This window comes from Dermacentor andersoni, chromosome 6 (genome assembly GCF_023375885.2).
Source record: "Dermacentor andersoni chromosome 6, qqDerAnde1_hic_scaffold, whole genome shotgun sequence".
Classification (NCBI taxonomy): Eukaryota; Metazoa; Arthropoda; class Arachnida; order Ixodida; family Ixodidae; genus Dermacentor; species Dermacentor andersoni.
Genome location: NC_092819.1, coordinates 48,119,818 through 48,135,481, shown reverse-complemented (window position 1 = coordinate 48,135,481; position 15,664 = coordinate 48,119,818). Strand labels below are relative to the sequence as shown.

At 45.8% G+C, this 15,664-nt stretch overlaps 1 protein-coding gene across 1 annotated transcript in view; it reads left to right on the top strand.

Annotated features, from left to right (window-relative positions):
* The window catches only part of LOC126522045 (cytochrome P450 3A24-like), a 281,688-nt gene that overhangs the window by 245,700 nt on the left and 20,324 nt on the right, over positions 1-15,664 (top strand). Inside the window, exon 3 of the mRNA XM_055066225.2 lies at positions 14,642-14,895. Within this exon, the coding sequence (XP_054922200.1) occupies positions 14,794-14,895 (102 nt within the window). The 5' untranslated portion in view covers positions 14,642-14,793. The remainder of the gene's footprint in view (positions 1-14,641; positions 14,896-15,664) is intronic.

The window sequence follows — 15,664 nt, the reverse complement described above, 5'->3', positions numbered from 1 at the left end:
GCGGCGGCTTGTACCTTCAGCATCACTCGATGATATCGTAATAATATATATACAAATTCACAGAGAGATAAATATGGGCAGGAGAGAAGAGATGGTTTGCTGCGTGATGAACTGGACCTGGGCATTCCATTCTTGGAGCAAGCAGCGCGAAATGAACTTGGAACCTTTCGTGAAGCGCCAGCCGTCATATAACCTACTTTTGCATTGTAAAGAATACTCTTATGTGCTGGAGTGCTTTCTGGGTACAAAGAAAAGGCGGCACTTGAGATCGACGATTGAACGTGAAAGAAGCCCGCGAATGCGCGCAAAGTGGCTCGAGCGGCCAGTTGCGCGGCGATTTCGCGTGCATTCGCGCGCGCTTCTCTCACGCTAGGAAAAAGCGTTTTTATGTAGCACGTATTGAGCAACAGAAAGCTGTATCGGGAGTTTTTCATGTTGTTCTACAATTTTCACATTGACACTTTTCATCGAAATATAGTAATTGAGAAGTTCATTGATTAATTAAGACTAATTATGCAATTAGGCGGAATGTTAAACGTAATCAGAGTATCTCCAAACGACGGCAAGCAAGTTTACCTTGGTCCTGTCCAGCTGGATTGCATTTGCATATCTTTAAATCTAGGTGCATGATAGTTGGGGCAACCCTTTTAGACTGGCTCCGTGCGCTAGCCCGAAAGACTATTCTTCCCGCAGACAAGCTGGATTTGCAGGGGGGAGTGGTTTGACCTCGAACTTTCCTAACACCGACCTAATCAGTGAGGGGTGACGTTTAGCAAGTTATGCGAAGCTAAACCAATACTCGATGCATTACGTGTGCGGGGTAAGTACGGGTTGAGGTTGGTGGATAGTGGTACCGTCCTGCCTCTGCTACGTACAATCGCCTGGATCGTTCTTGGTATGGCGTTATAACTGCTCATGCTGTGTTTGATCGATCGCCGCAGCGCGTTTATGCCGGCACTTTAAAGGGAGACGCTCGGGCGAAGCAATTGACGACATGTCTTTGCAAGACTATGACGCACACCTACACAGTTAGCACCATCCTCATCCTTTCGATCGCATGCAGCAGCTGCCCATGTTGCGCCAGCTGCCGGTGGCAATTCTTCGCACTTGTGGTGAAACACCCCATTTGCTTTCTCTACTGAGTTCCTTTTTCTTTCTTTTCTTTCTTTTTTCGTTTGTTCGTTCGTTTTTGTTAGTGTCGCGGAGTATGCCCCACGATGAAGGTCACTAAATCACCCGATTTTTCTTTGAGTAAACGAACGAAGAAGACCGAAATTCCTAGAGAGAGATAAACGGTATGGGAAAGGCAGGGAGGCTAACCGGACGAGATTCTGGTTGGCTACCCTGCACAGGGGGAAGGGTAAGGGGAAACGAAAGACGAAAAAAAACAACGGAGATAAAAGGCAAACTAACGGGGGAAAATGCAGGGAAGGTCGTAAAGGTCCATGAGAGTTACAGTATCTCCGATAGTGTACTCAAACGTAAAAATGTCAAGAGTGCCTTCGCTGTCTTGTGGTGTGACGACTGTATAGGTCGGCGTTCCAGGACTGCTCTGAAAGCGGCCCGTCATGACGACGCGCCAGCGCGGTCGCGAGTCAATCGGGGGCAATAACAAAAAACGTGTTCGATAGTTTCCTCGTCACCGCAGTGGTTACACGCAGCACTATCCTCCCATCCGATGCAGAAGGCAAACGACTTCGTAAATGCGACGCCAAGCCACAATTGGTAAAGTACCTTTGTCTCGGGCCGGGATAGTCCAGGTGGAGGCTGAAGTTCCAGACAGGGGTCCAGTAGATGTAGACGTGTGTGCTGGAAACTATAGGTGGGTTCTACAGCGATTGTAAGGCATCATATGCAAGCACTCGAAGTTGCGCTGCTGCATGTGTTCTTGGCAGCAGGATTGGCTCCTGCATGCCGTCTTCATGAGCAAACCAGGCAGCTTCATCGGCCTGTTCATTACCCATTTCGCCACAGTGGCTAGGGAGCCACTGAAATGTGACGTCGTGTCGCTACTCGATGAGGCAATGAAGGTGCCTTCGGATTTGTAGCACGTTGTTCGTAGGGTCCACAACGTAAGGCGGAAAGTAAGCAATGCAGAGCTACCTTAGGTCACTGAAAATGTCCGCTTTTGACACGGTTCCTGTCGAATTATGCGTAATGTGCTACGAAGAGCAGCAAGCTCCGCGGCTGTGGATGTAGTTTGATGCGATATCTTGAACTTGTAGGTGGTGACTCTTCGCAGAAAAAGTTACTGATTTTGCAGATCCGTCCACGGTGCTTGAACCATCAGTGTATATATGGGTATGATTGTCGTATTGTTCGTACAGCAACAGCAACGAGAGTTGTTTAAGAGCTGGTGATGAGAGTTGTGCCTTCGTTTGAATCCTGGGTAGCGTCAGTCGAACTTGTGGCTGAGCCAAGCACCAAGGGGGAAGCAAAACTCTCGCGGCAGCTGTGTAATCTGATGGCAGGTATACGCGATAAGGCACGGGCATTCAGTGCATTCTTCTGCGCGTTGCGAGACGACTGGCGCTTCAGCTGTCGTGGCGAACCGCGGGTGCGTCGGAAAGACGAAGACGAAGAAGGCAGACGTGCGGCTCAGTCGGAGCTGTTCTGAAATATTATCTGAATTTATTCTTTGCAGCTATTCAAGACTTCTCAGTACTGCTTCTTTTAAGACTATAACCATTTTTCACAAATCACCCGATTCTCGGCCAATGCCCCATAATGGGTGTAAGCCACTCTCGAAGGGAAGCAAGCAAGCTGTTCTGCTTCCTCCTCAGCGCCTTACTGTGTGCCCAGTTGTCATCGCGGCAATATCTTCTGCTTGCCTCACGCGAGCTTTCGCTTTCCGCTACTTTGTTTCTTTATTTTTTTGTGTCGAAGTTTCTCAATTCGAAAGATAAAGAGATAAAAACGAGCAAGTAACGTCTACTGCGTGCTCCAGAGCAGGAGGCAGACAGCTTAGCACGTCGCCAGCGTCCCGAGGCTTGAACAGCGTGTGTTGCGTAAGAGTGGTTATTGCTGTCTCTGCAGCTTGCTCGTCATGGAGCCAGTTGCGGATGGGCGCCGCAAGGTCTGGGCGAGATACCATGGGGACCCCCCGCTGAAGGGCAGATGCAGCCCAGCCGGCGGTTGGTGCCTCGCTTGCAAGTCAAGGCCAAGGTCGTCCCCAGTCACGCGTATCTGGAGAATGGCGAGGAGCCTCTGATGGTGTTTTTCCGACGCTCCCGTCGTTGTTGTTCTCCCTCGCAGCCACGCCCCGTGGCATCCTTTCTGGCTGCATATTGCAGAGAGCTCTCTCTTTTCGTCTTCCTTTCGACGTCCGCGTAGAGGTAATTGAGGTAACGGTTAGAAAACGCTTTCCAGATCACGTTCCGCGAATAGTGTAGAGAGGCTTACCTCTCATGCTGCAAAACCTCACCTGAAAGGAGTGAAAGAGACCCAGAGAAAAAGCGCATCGCAACGCATACCCCCCCACCCCCCCCTCCACACGTTGCCCACTTTCTCTCTTGCTTCAACACGCAGGTTTTTTCTTTCCTACTTTCTACGCACGTCGAAGCAATGGTCGGGGGAGGCATTTCAGCTCGCGTTTCACAAGTTGCATGTATAGGCTTATTTCTTGGGCAACGAAACTTTGCCTCTTAAACGATCTGTAAGAAGGTAGACGTGCGATAAGATGAGGATACAAGAGGTTAAAATAAGATGATGATACAGAGAGACTTTCTTAGACTAGATGCCTGCTGTAGGTTTTTGGAACACGCGCACAAATATTGCCACGGTGATTTTATGCTATTTAACACCCGTGAGAGCCGTGAGAGACGACGTAGTGAGGATCTCCGGGCTAGTTTTGTATAACATGCGGCCTAAACCTAAGTACACAAACGCTTTTGAATTTACCTCCCATTTATTTACAGCCGCCGGGGCAGGGACTCGCGCCCGCGACCTCTGGCTCATCCCCAGAATGCCAAAGTCACGCAGCCACGTCATTGCGTTATCACGACGGGGCAGCAAATGATGTCGAAGGAGTTTTACACGCTAAAACTGCAGAAGCTTATATTTTGATATGTAGGTATTTTTTTATCTGCTGAAAAAAATATTACGAAACAAAGGTATGCGGCTCATATGAGCCCCAAGTAGGCAAAAGAAGAAAAGTTGAGGGCGCTTAAGCTCCGCCTTTAGGAGTGCAACGCGACAGCATTCAAAAATTCCTGACTGCTTCTCAGGCTTCCCGGCAACTGCATCTTATGTAAGCGTCATTTTTACCGGAAAACGCTGGCGGCAAATGCAATTCATTAAGGCGAGCTTTCTTGTAGAAACGCGGCCTCTTGCCTGGGCCGCGCATGCGCGGAGGCGAGCGCCATCTGGATGGCGTTGCAGGGAACCGGGCGCGCGGCTCTACGAATGGTAGAGACACGCTGGAAAAGGGGTTTGTGTTTGAGTTTGCGCGCAGGAGAATTATGCTTTCTCGTATATCCAAATTACAATCCGACTCTATCACGTCTGTAGGATATGTGTAAGTCGTACTTTACGATTTTTCTGACGCATTTTACTTTGAAAAATTCTCTTAGTCCAGTAACGCCTCTGCGCTGCGTGGTTGGGCATATGCGTGGTTAAGAACGATTTTTCTCTCATAATACTGTTGACGCTGACGCCGCATTTTCCACGACACCGGGACCTTAACACTATAGCGTTCAAAGTACCTGCGAGTGTAAATTGCTGCGTGCGCTACGTTATGTCTGCGTGTGTGTCGTAAGCGTGTGTGCCTGTATATCGGGTGAGTTCGAGACATCCGTGCGCATCGGTTATCGCGAAAGCCTGTGAAAACTCCGCGGTGGTCGCTCAGAAAGCATCCTGCCAGCTATGCATGCATTGCCTATTTAACAAAAACTCCCCACGCTCCTCGGCAACAAAGAAAGATGAGGCCGAGTTTTCTTTCTTCTCTCTCTCTCTCTCTCTTATAATGCGTCGCAAAACCGGCATCGCTAACAAAATTTGAGCCCACACACCAGGGAGTTTAGCACTCCCGAGCCCGAAGAAGCGCACGTATAGCAATCTAGAATAATAACGCAGCAACACAGCGGAAAGAGAAAGCAGGAAATATGTACCGAGATAAAGACCCTCCTAGACGGCTCGTCAATCCACGCTTGACCTGCGTTAGCTGCGTAGCTGTTCGTGCTCCCGTGTTTTGCATCGCAGGTTTTTATCATTCTGTGCTTGTTTTGCTTTTCTCCATGACGCTTCGAGGTCCGATAATTTGCCTGCTTATTCGTCAATTTCTCTGGTATACCATCCTTTGTTATCGTTTTCCTTTTCTCGTTACGCGCTTGAGATTCCCGAAGATTCTTCTTTCTTTTAATGGTTTTAGCATTATTTAGGAGCTTATCCCAGTTTGCAGCATGTCTCTCGGAGGTCTCTCGAGCTCAGATGTACGTCGAAGCCCACTTGTAACTATCTTCAGCCGTAAATGGAAGTTGGAGGTTAGCTGTAGCTAAACTTAGCGACTTGGAGCTGCAGCAGCAAGAAAAGTGGGAGCAGTGACGGCGACTCTTGACTCTTATGTTTCTTTTTTTCTTTGTTTCACTTATTATACCACAGTTCAGCGCGCTACAGTATCCGAAATTCTTTGTTTTGAACACATATACACAATTAACAGGAAAGGGAAAGCGAGGAGCAGGCTGGCAACTGCCACCGGAAGGGGCACAACGCCTGCCTACTCTTCAGAAGGGAGGTGACAGCAACACAGAAATGGAAGATAGGAAGGAGGGGAGGAAAAAGGAAAGGAAGAGCAACAGCACCGATCACACACAGTAGGGCCGATCACTGAAGGTCACGCTACTACCGAATGTTGAATAGAATAGTTTCGACGCTATAAACGTGAACCTAAGTTAGTAAGTAGGGCGCGATTAAAGTAGGGCGCGATTAGCCTTATCACGTTCAGACGCACAACCACAGGGGTATAAACATTCGTCGAGTATCGTACACCGCAGTCCAAGGAGATGATAGTTTCTCACTAGCGACATGCGCTGCGCACTGAAAGCGGGTGCTGAAGTGCGAAACAAATATTTTGGAATTCAGTTTTTCTTGCTCTGATCATAGAAAGACCAAAGCATGAGGTTTAGGACTTTTCAGACATTGATAGCATCTGGTGAACTAGTGAAGGCAACATCAAAAGAAGAAAAAAAACATGACGTTAATGTATTTAAATCTCGACCACAGTACAGCCAAAACTGATTTGTTTGATGCTTCACCTGGCGCACGGGAACTGTGGTTCAAGGACCTTATTTACAGTGAACACGCAACTTTGGTGTTTTACTTACACCCGATGTGGTTGCTTAGTGGCTTTGGCTTTACCCTGCTAAGCACGAGGTCGCAGCATCAGATATCGACTACGGCGGCCGCATTTTGCTGGGGGCGAAATGCGAGAACACCGCCCGTGCATCGTGCATTGGGTGCATGTTAAAGAACCCCAGGTGGTCGAAACTAGTCCGAAGTCCACCACTACGGCGTGCCTCATGATCATATCGGGGTTTTGGCAGGTTTGGCAGCCTCTATAACGTCGTGCCATTGCGCAGTTCTCTCGAAAAATACGACAGGGTAGTTGATTTGTATAACAGGTAGTTGATTAGTATTCTAATCATGAATTCCAAGAAGTTCTTCGTTTTCAAATCCCGGTAACCATAGTGGACGACAACCTGGGAATAAAAACGGCCGTGGGTTAGCTTGGTTAAGCCTGGTGATTGCGAAGCAATAGTGTCCGTAGCGCCCCTGGTGAGAGGAGCGCGAGTTAGGCCGCCGTTGGTGGCTACCGCCTCGCCTCGCGACGGCGTGAGATGGGGCCCCGTTTTTACACAGCTGGTGTGACGTCACTCTAGGTCACGTGGTGTGACGTCACGCAGCGAGGTCACGCTAAAGGTCAATGGTGCCTACCACCGCCTCGCCACGGAACGGGCTGAAGTGCGACCTAAAGTAGTATTGCTTCGCAATAAAAAAATGAGCAACCCCTCCCCTACCGGAAAATGGGGAAGCTTGTCCTGCGTGCACCTGACCTTCGTCACGGGTGAGTAGCCTACGGGTAACGGTGCCGGATTGCTTAGACCACCCGCTTCCTCAGCTAGGGATCTTCTTCTCGTTGCTGTCGGATTGCCTTGACTCGGACGGCTCTAACGGCTGGATCGGCACACCGACGGCGAGCCCTTTCACGGGCGAGTTCTCGCCACCGCTCGTCGAAGGCTCCCTGTTCCTCGGGGGAACGCACAACGCGTAGTCATCTCATCCGTTTTCCGACACTGAACTGAACGGAAGCGAAGACGGCGCAGCGCGCGCGATATCCTTTGCTGCTCTTTCCCTTCCCGGCAGAAGCGAAACGGCTCTGATTGGTTGTGTGCATGGTATGAGCGCGCGCCTATGCAGCTGGGATCCTTGCTCGTGACTCACGCTCCAGCGCGGCACAGCTGCTAGCCCTTTCCCGCAGCTGCTCCGCTCTGGGGGCAACTGGGTTTTTCTGCGTTACCCCGACAACGCCACCGAAACTTGTGAGCTAATACAAGCTTCGCTTGAAAAAGTTAGTTATATGGGTGCTGTCAAACTCAAACACAATTTGCACATTTGCGCCTGCGAATGGGGCTTGCTTACCATCGTGACTTGAATCGGTTTCGCACATCAATAACGGTCGTCTCCTCCGTACAGAGGTGCCTGTGTGTCACTGGTTTTCGGAATAAACTTGAACGTCGTGGCAAACCTTACGAGTGATACTGATATCGATGCTAAGCGAAATCTAATATTTTAGCTTATAAAAACGGGCTTTTATTTTCCGATTAGCCTAGAATTTGCATTAGCCGAGCAAAGTAATTAAGCTGCGAGCGGACTGCGTGTTACTCCGCTTTTTTTCAGAGGCGAAAGCAAGTGAACTACGGTATTGTGGGCGGAGCTCGTTTGCAATTCGTTGGTTCGCACCAACTGTAAGGTGAAGCTTTCTATACATAAAAAAAGCTTCGCTAACGATTAATTAGGAATATTTCAGCAACCCCGCATAGAATACATTTACGCTCCAATTAATTAACCATCCTTAGACATTGTAAATAATAGTAAGCTTCATGCCATTAACAATAATACTTATGGCTAGACAAGTATTCGTTTCGACTTTTAGTGCATGCCCTTGATAATAACGTATGGTGTCCCTTAAAAGTGCGCCAGGGGTACGACGGACACCATAGTGGTGAACTCCGGTGATCTCCAACACGTAGGTTTATGAAGGCTTATTTAAATACCAGCGAAATGTAGTAATTACTGTAATTTTGTTTTCACTTTGCCTCCTACCGAGAAGCAGCTGCTGCGCCATAAATAGAAGGCCTGACCTCATGCTCGGCAGAAGAAACATTGCTCACTGTGCCCCCACCGCCGCCATGCACACATGTAAAACTGAGCCTTGCTAACCACTTCGCATCTTAAGAGGCATTCCGTATTCCTACAAATTTAGCATCGCCATCGAATGATTTACAATCAAGAAAACAAGAGTGGCACCTCCTTCCATCAAGTGTTAGAGCGACAACTTCTTTCTCTCTTTCTTTTTCTTTTTTTCATTTTTTTCCTTATTGCATTTGTTCGGCCTTTTGCACTGCTGTGGTGCAATGCTACATGCCTATAAGGACTGATAGGGCGCTAAGCGAGTTCTTCTTTTCGCACAAGGAAGACATGTCGCGTGCTTCCACCTCTTCCAACTACAAATATGTAGTGATTTGCCGGTGTGTCGACTACATTTTTTGTCCTTTCACCGTCATGCGAAGCTACAGAAGCTTTTCACGTGAACAGTAACGCAAATTTTAGCTCAAAAATCGGGTACTGATGAAGACAATGATGACATAAACTGCCCTAGCAGATGGGCATGGTATAGCAGAACAAGCCCGAGCTTACTGCACAAACTGCAGGACCTACACGGCACTCGGCTCGGAGCATGCTTAAACAGACTCTTCCCTAACCGTACATATCCCGCGGGTTCCTTCCTGACAGCCTTTCTCATTTGGCAAAAAAAAAAAGAAAGAAACAGCAAACAACGGAAAAGGTTCTTGCGCGCAAGCAGAAGTGGGAAGCGCAGGCTGCAAGCGATTACGCGTTCTGGGCGCTGATGTGCATGCCATTTTTTTACTCGGATTCCCAAACTTCCGAGCGCGCACGTGAATTGCAGACGCCTAAACGGCCGAAAATTATGGTAGTGAGCAAGACCGCAACGAAGCGGTAGCCGTCACTTCGCAAAACTGCAAACCACGCTTCAAATTCTCTAAACTTGGACCCCATTTCTCTTCCGTCAGTAGTGTCGCAGAACAGATTTTTTTTTTTTTTGGTTTTCTGTCGTACTTTTTGTCGGTAATTACAACTCTATAAAGCTAGTATAGTTAGCACATTCTTATCCACGCCGAACAGCACACTCACTGTTCGGCGTGTTCAGGAACGACCTCCTATTTGGACGCACCATGTTTTCAGTGACGGTTGCTTGTCGCATTTGTTATCCCCCATCATAATACAAAGAAACTGTGCAATCTCCGCATTGGTGTATAGTACACGATGTTTATTCTCCACTGCGCCTGGCGATGAAACGTGACTGTCCAAGAGTGTCACGAGGATTTGTTTCATTACGCATGCACGCAGCTAATAAAATAAAATGGGCAGCTCACCTTATAGTGATTGCGTAAATCTCGGGTTGCGCCTTATTTCGCCGCTGGACTCCCACATTAACTAGCGCGCTTTCTGCTAGTAAGAAAAAAAAGAAAATAAGGCAGCAGGTGCGGAGGTCGCTTCGCGAGCATTGCAGACGGCTTTATAGTCAATGAAGGGTTAGTCTGTGCCCATATAGACAAAGTAATGTGGAGCGCTTCGACAATGGTAATGTCACGGCAGGCAATCATATAGGTAAACTGTAAGCTTTGGGAAAGAGTGAATGGTTCATTAGAAGTTGTAGCGAACCGAAGGTAAGAGAAGGATGGTTTCAACATGAGGGTTAGGAGAGGAAGTGACTTGCGCCGGGAGTGTCAGCCAGGAAAACTCAAAATGAGGGTATTTGCCCACCTCTGCTAGATAACAATAGAAAGGCCAAACTTCTTTTATTTTATTATGCCTCACCGTTCGTTTGCTTATTCTTCTGTTTTGTGTTCCGTCGCATTGCCATAAACATAAAGGTGGTTTCGTTAGCGCCGTAGTTTATTTATGTTCTATGCCCTAACCGTTCACAGTACCCCTATCGGTGTTGATAGCCGTGTTAGTTAGGCAAATATAACGCATCTTTCTTTTAAATCGCGACGTAAAAAAAAACTTCTTCGGATATTTTACACGTACGGTGGCAACTCTGCAATAGGCAAATACGCCATCGATTCCAGGAGATTACAGGAGATATGATGGTAGAAATTGTAGAAAGAAATGAACTCCGAATAATGAATACTGGAAAATCCTAATGGAAAAAAAAAAATGAAATAGATTTCATACTCTTTGCCGAGATGGCAGCATTGCGCAGGATGTAGAAGTGTTAGGTAGGATAAAGGGCAGTGACCATAGGATTGTGAGGTCTAGGATTGCTCTCAATTTGAGGAGAGAAATAGCTAAATTAGTCGAGCAGAAAAAGGCCAACCTAGACGCTGTAAGGGTAAAAGCAGACGAATTCAGGTTATTGCTTGCAAACAAATATGCAGCTTTACCGTAACTAGGTTGATTCCAGAAGCAGCGATTCATGTGGGAGGTAAGGCATCAAGGCAACCTGTAGATAAGCTTTTCCATGTAACAAAGGACCTAATAAGGAAACGAAAAGGAAACACATAAAAATGTCTAACTCAAGCGATGAGACGGAATTCGTTGAAGTTCCAAAGCTGATAAACAAGAAGAAAGTATTTACGTAAATGAATGTGTTGGATGTTTTGTGTTATTTGCAACTTAAACATTCCGCGCGAACGTGCTACCAGTAGATCGAGCTTCGAGGCGGCGCTGCTGGCCCCATCTCGTTTTGTCAAAGAAGACTATGCAGTTTAATGCATGGCCTCCGAAATTTACATTTTGACATCTCGGAGGCCGTGGTTGACGTCGCGTGCATCAAATGCTCCAAACCGACAGAAGTTTTGCGTGCAATAGGACGGTGCTGTCACCTGGCGCGAACTGAGAAAACCTGTCGAAGGCGCTTCATTTGAATGAGGTGGCCGCGCCACACCAGCCATGCCGGCGTCTAGGTTTCCTTGCGACGACCTGTCGCCCTCTAAATGCGCTTTGTGCAAGTACAACGTTTCACTTTGGTTAAATTCGTCACAAATGTTTAGTATACAGAACCGGAGCAATCTTGGTAATGCCGTAGAGCCGGCAACTGTGTGATTTCCTTTAAGAGGAGCCTTTTAATACCACGTAAGCAGATGACACGTGCACCTGTAGGTAAGCAGATAGGACGTGAATCGCGGGTCAGCGCAGCTGTGGTGCTTGACAATTTGGGCGCGGTTTTGTCCACCGCGAATGATCTGCGTGCAAGCAGTGCCTACTCATGTACTCAGCATAGCAGTATAGTTGTTCGTGTAAATATGTGACGGTGTCCGCCGCCGAAGCCGTGTCTGCTGCTGTCGCCGTAAATAAATTCGGAGTCGCAAAAATCACCGAAGTCTGCAGTCTTATCTTTCAATAAATCAGCATGTAGTGGAGGTTGGCCTTACGGGTGATGGCAACGTCTACTCATTTTCGCTTAGCCAAACTGCAAACGTGCTGCGCAAGATGCACAACCTAGGTAGCACAAACCCATCTAGAAGACATCTATGTTTGGGCTTGTTCAAGCCTAAAGGTTGTCTGCAATCTGGCTTGTACGAAACGAGTAATAGCCCTAGAACTTCGCAAGCACTCCTGAAGCCAAGTTAATGCTACCTCCTTATGGGTCTTGGGGAAGACTTGACAAGCTGTTTGTTGGACTACGTGTAGAACTCATGTATGAAGGCTTATTTTGCTTGCCCGAGAAAGTACAAGGTGTTTCAGCGAACGCTTTGACACTTTGTTTAAAAATTTCCTGTGGCAGATAGCACAATTCTAGTTCATGAGCTGGTCTACTTGAAGAGGCGGGAATTACTTACTTGCAGGAGAAATTGAAATGCATAATCTAGGAATTAACAGAAACTCACAAATTGAGTTTTAAATTGCTTTATGGCACATATTGTAATTTACAAATTTCAACAGGCGAGAGTGCAAGGTACATCCACTTGAAAAGAATGGTTTGCATGACACCACTTACAAGATATGTGCCGTCAAACTTGCGGTAAAAATGCACTGTCATTCCACTTAATTTCCTAACTATATGTCGTTTTATGCATTGAAGTACAAGAGTAACTGGAACAGCAGTGCAAGTTCGGGAATTAATATCTGGAAACTGGTTTCATCCGGAGTATTTGCTCCAAGTGGATCGGCCTTGCGAACTCTCTGGCTAGAAATTGTAAATTGCAATATGTGCCATAAGTTAATTAGCTGAAAACTTAATTAGTGAATTTTTAATGAGTCCATTATAAGTTTTTTTTTTTTTTACTAGCAATGTCCACTTCTTCGAGTAGGCCAGCTCGAGGACTAGAATTGTGCTGTTTGCCACAGGCAACAAAAAAAATTGTGAAAGTGTTCGCTGAAACACCCGGTATGTAATCTGCTCTGTAAAAAAAAAGTTAACTGTGTTAATCATGCTCTAATGCAGATCACTGGTACTGGTATGCTTTTCTTGGAAACAATGTCATGATTCAGGATTTATAGTAAATGTACATGTATTCAATACGACTGGCTCTAAATTCAAAATGAAAACACGCGAAAATCTACTAACCTGAAAAAACATTCAGTATTATGGGCTAAATGCATGCTTTCCCAAAGGCATACATTATTGAAAGCACCTGCACAGATTCTACAGTTTGGGATAAGCTCTGTGGAGATATAAAATTGAGAGCCTGTGTATGGCACACAAACATGTGTACATATGGCAGCCATGTCACTTGTGCCCCAAAATGATATTCTTCACAAATAAATAGTATCGCAACAGCATAACATTTTGCAAGTGAACAGCACTTTAGAAATTTGGGTACTGCTAACACTAGAAAAATACATCCAGCACACAAGGGTGTTGAATGAGGCACACTGAAAAGACATCTTGTAAGAATACTGTAAAATGCCTTTTCGATAACCAGCATTTTATAACAATGTTTAGGAAGCAAGAAAATCAACAAAATACAAATTTTTATTCTTGCTAGTTATTTATATATAGGTAATGAATGACATGCCATGCTTTGCATTGAGTGACTAGAATATATATATTATAAATGGCATGTCTAGAAAAATTGACCCTGCATTCACATCCTAACAAGAGTAAGGTACACGACTGAGGACGAAGAAAGGCTTGTCAGCAGGTGGCAGGCCCAGTGGCTTTTGAAGAATCTGTGCCAGTCAAAAAAAAAAGGGGGGGGGGATTGAATACTTAACCTAAACATGATTAAAAAATAATCTTTAATTATTAAAAAAAGCGATGACGCTATTAACAAAGATACTGTTCCCCATTGACAGATGTCAAGTGTATATTTATAACCCTATAGTTTCTGTAATGCACACACCATACTTAAGGACTGATTCCATGCTAGTTATGTAATTACAATATTTTAGGACCTTCATTAACACTCACTGTGCATACTTGTTTTAAGCCTCGCTTTTCAGTGGATGTCCCCACAAGACTGAACAATTGCGTAACATCAAATACAACAGTAACAAGTACCATAATTAAGGGACAAAAAATATAAAAATGAAGGCATAATATGATGCCAGAAGACCGGTATAATTCACTCTATGATTTAAAATTCATATTAAGGTTCACCCAAAGCAACTTCCAAGTTATTTTCTGCTTTGAAGTTAACAGTTAAGATCGCTTTCTTTTACTTTGCACCTTGTTGGCAGGTGGCCCTGAACACCAATTACAACTGCAATAACTGATGCCTTACACTACTTGGTGTTCGCAAAACTTATTATGCCTAAAGTAGAATATATGATAATCTACACAAGTTTTAGTATGACCACAGTAAAGCATGATGTCGCAACAGTATGCATAGATGGCTCTTGGATGTCATCTGGCTATTGTCAATAGGTATTTGAAGATCACATGTGACAGTTCGTGTAAGCAGAGTTTAGAACCCTAAGAGAAAATATTAATCATATACCATGCATAGAATTCTTATGTAGAACCAACAGTCAGTTTTACTGAAATGTAAACATGCTACACGATGCTGACTTAGTCAATAATATTAGTGTAGTTTAGATTTCTGAATAAAAACTAACTCAACAATAAGCATAACATAACATTCCAGCGTTTTACCCACTCGCAAAGTGCAATTCTTCAAGTAGGCGACTGCTGCTTGGCAAATGGCACGGGTCGTCGCATTTTCCCATCCGGAATAGCTTTGAATAGCTTCTGGAATACCAAACCCTCTAGTCAAACAATGCAAGTAACACAGAGTATCAGCAGTTTTGACTGATATCCAAATTACTGTCACGTACGAACAGTTCTGCAATTAATAAATTAAATTTGCGGAAACTCAGTTCTATGTAACTGCAAGGAGGAGGGATTTTTGTCGGCCATATGCGAACCATGGCAAACTTTGTCTCGGTGATGCAGACCAGCGGGCCATCGAGCTGCCATCGGCCATCAACTGGAGCCACTATCACTCAACGATATGGCCACCACGACTGCGCAACAAACTACGCGCAGCACATGTAGGAGGCCGCCTACGGGCAGCTACCGATGTGCAGCGCTGCGCCACTTCGTCGATGGACACCGCTATAAAGGGAGCATCGCACGGCTTCGACTTTCGTGGGCACGGCGGACCCGGCACGACCACGGCACTCACGACTTTGTTCTGCCTTATGCAGGTGAGTCCCAACGCGAGTTCATTTCGTAGCGACTGTCGTGGTATTGTGGTCCTGCCGTGATCTCGGCGTTGTCGGAATATAACATACCAATGTTTTCTTGCTTGTCGTTCGATTTTGTGGGGTGATCTGGAAACTAACCGCAGCCCCACGCAGTAGGAACTCTATGGAGAAATGCTAAAGAGCCATTATAAACTTCACGATGAGGTTCTTGTACTCAAGAAGCAGTTTACTGAAGTCAAAAATATGGTGCATGACTTCATTGCAGCGCAAAAGGATTCCCAGCAACGCATGTGCTGCTGTTCACAATGACAAAGTGGAAAACACGTTGCATTCACTAGAACGCATTGTGAACATTCAAACCAAAAAACTGCTAGACCCCGAAGACCGCAGCAGGCGGCCAAATGTGATTGTTCACGGAATTCCCGAATGCCCTGATGAAACTGATGCAACCCTGAAGGAAAAAGTTGTGAAATAATTATTAACAGAAAAGCTTGGCGTGAAATGCGATTCTATCGGATGCATTCACCTACTAGGGAAACAGTTCGATAAAAGGCCAGTCATCATACACATTCAAAACGTCAATGAAAAGAAAGCAACATTACAAAATTCCAAAAACCTTAAGGGATCAAAAGTGTTTATTCAAAATTATTATTCACAGTTGACGCTAAAGAAACGGAAGTTGCTGTGGGATAGCGCTAAGAACGAAAAACAGCAAGAAAGAAAAGTAATCTTAGTTCATGGCAGGCTTATAGTTGATTGAGAAGCATTT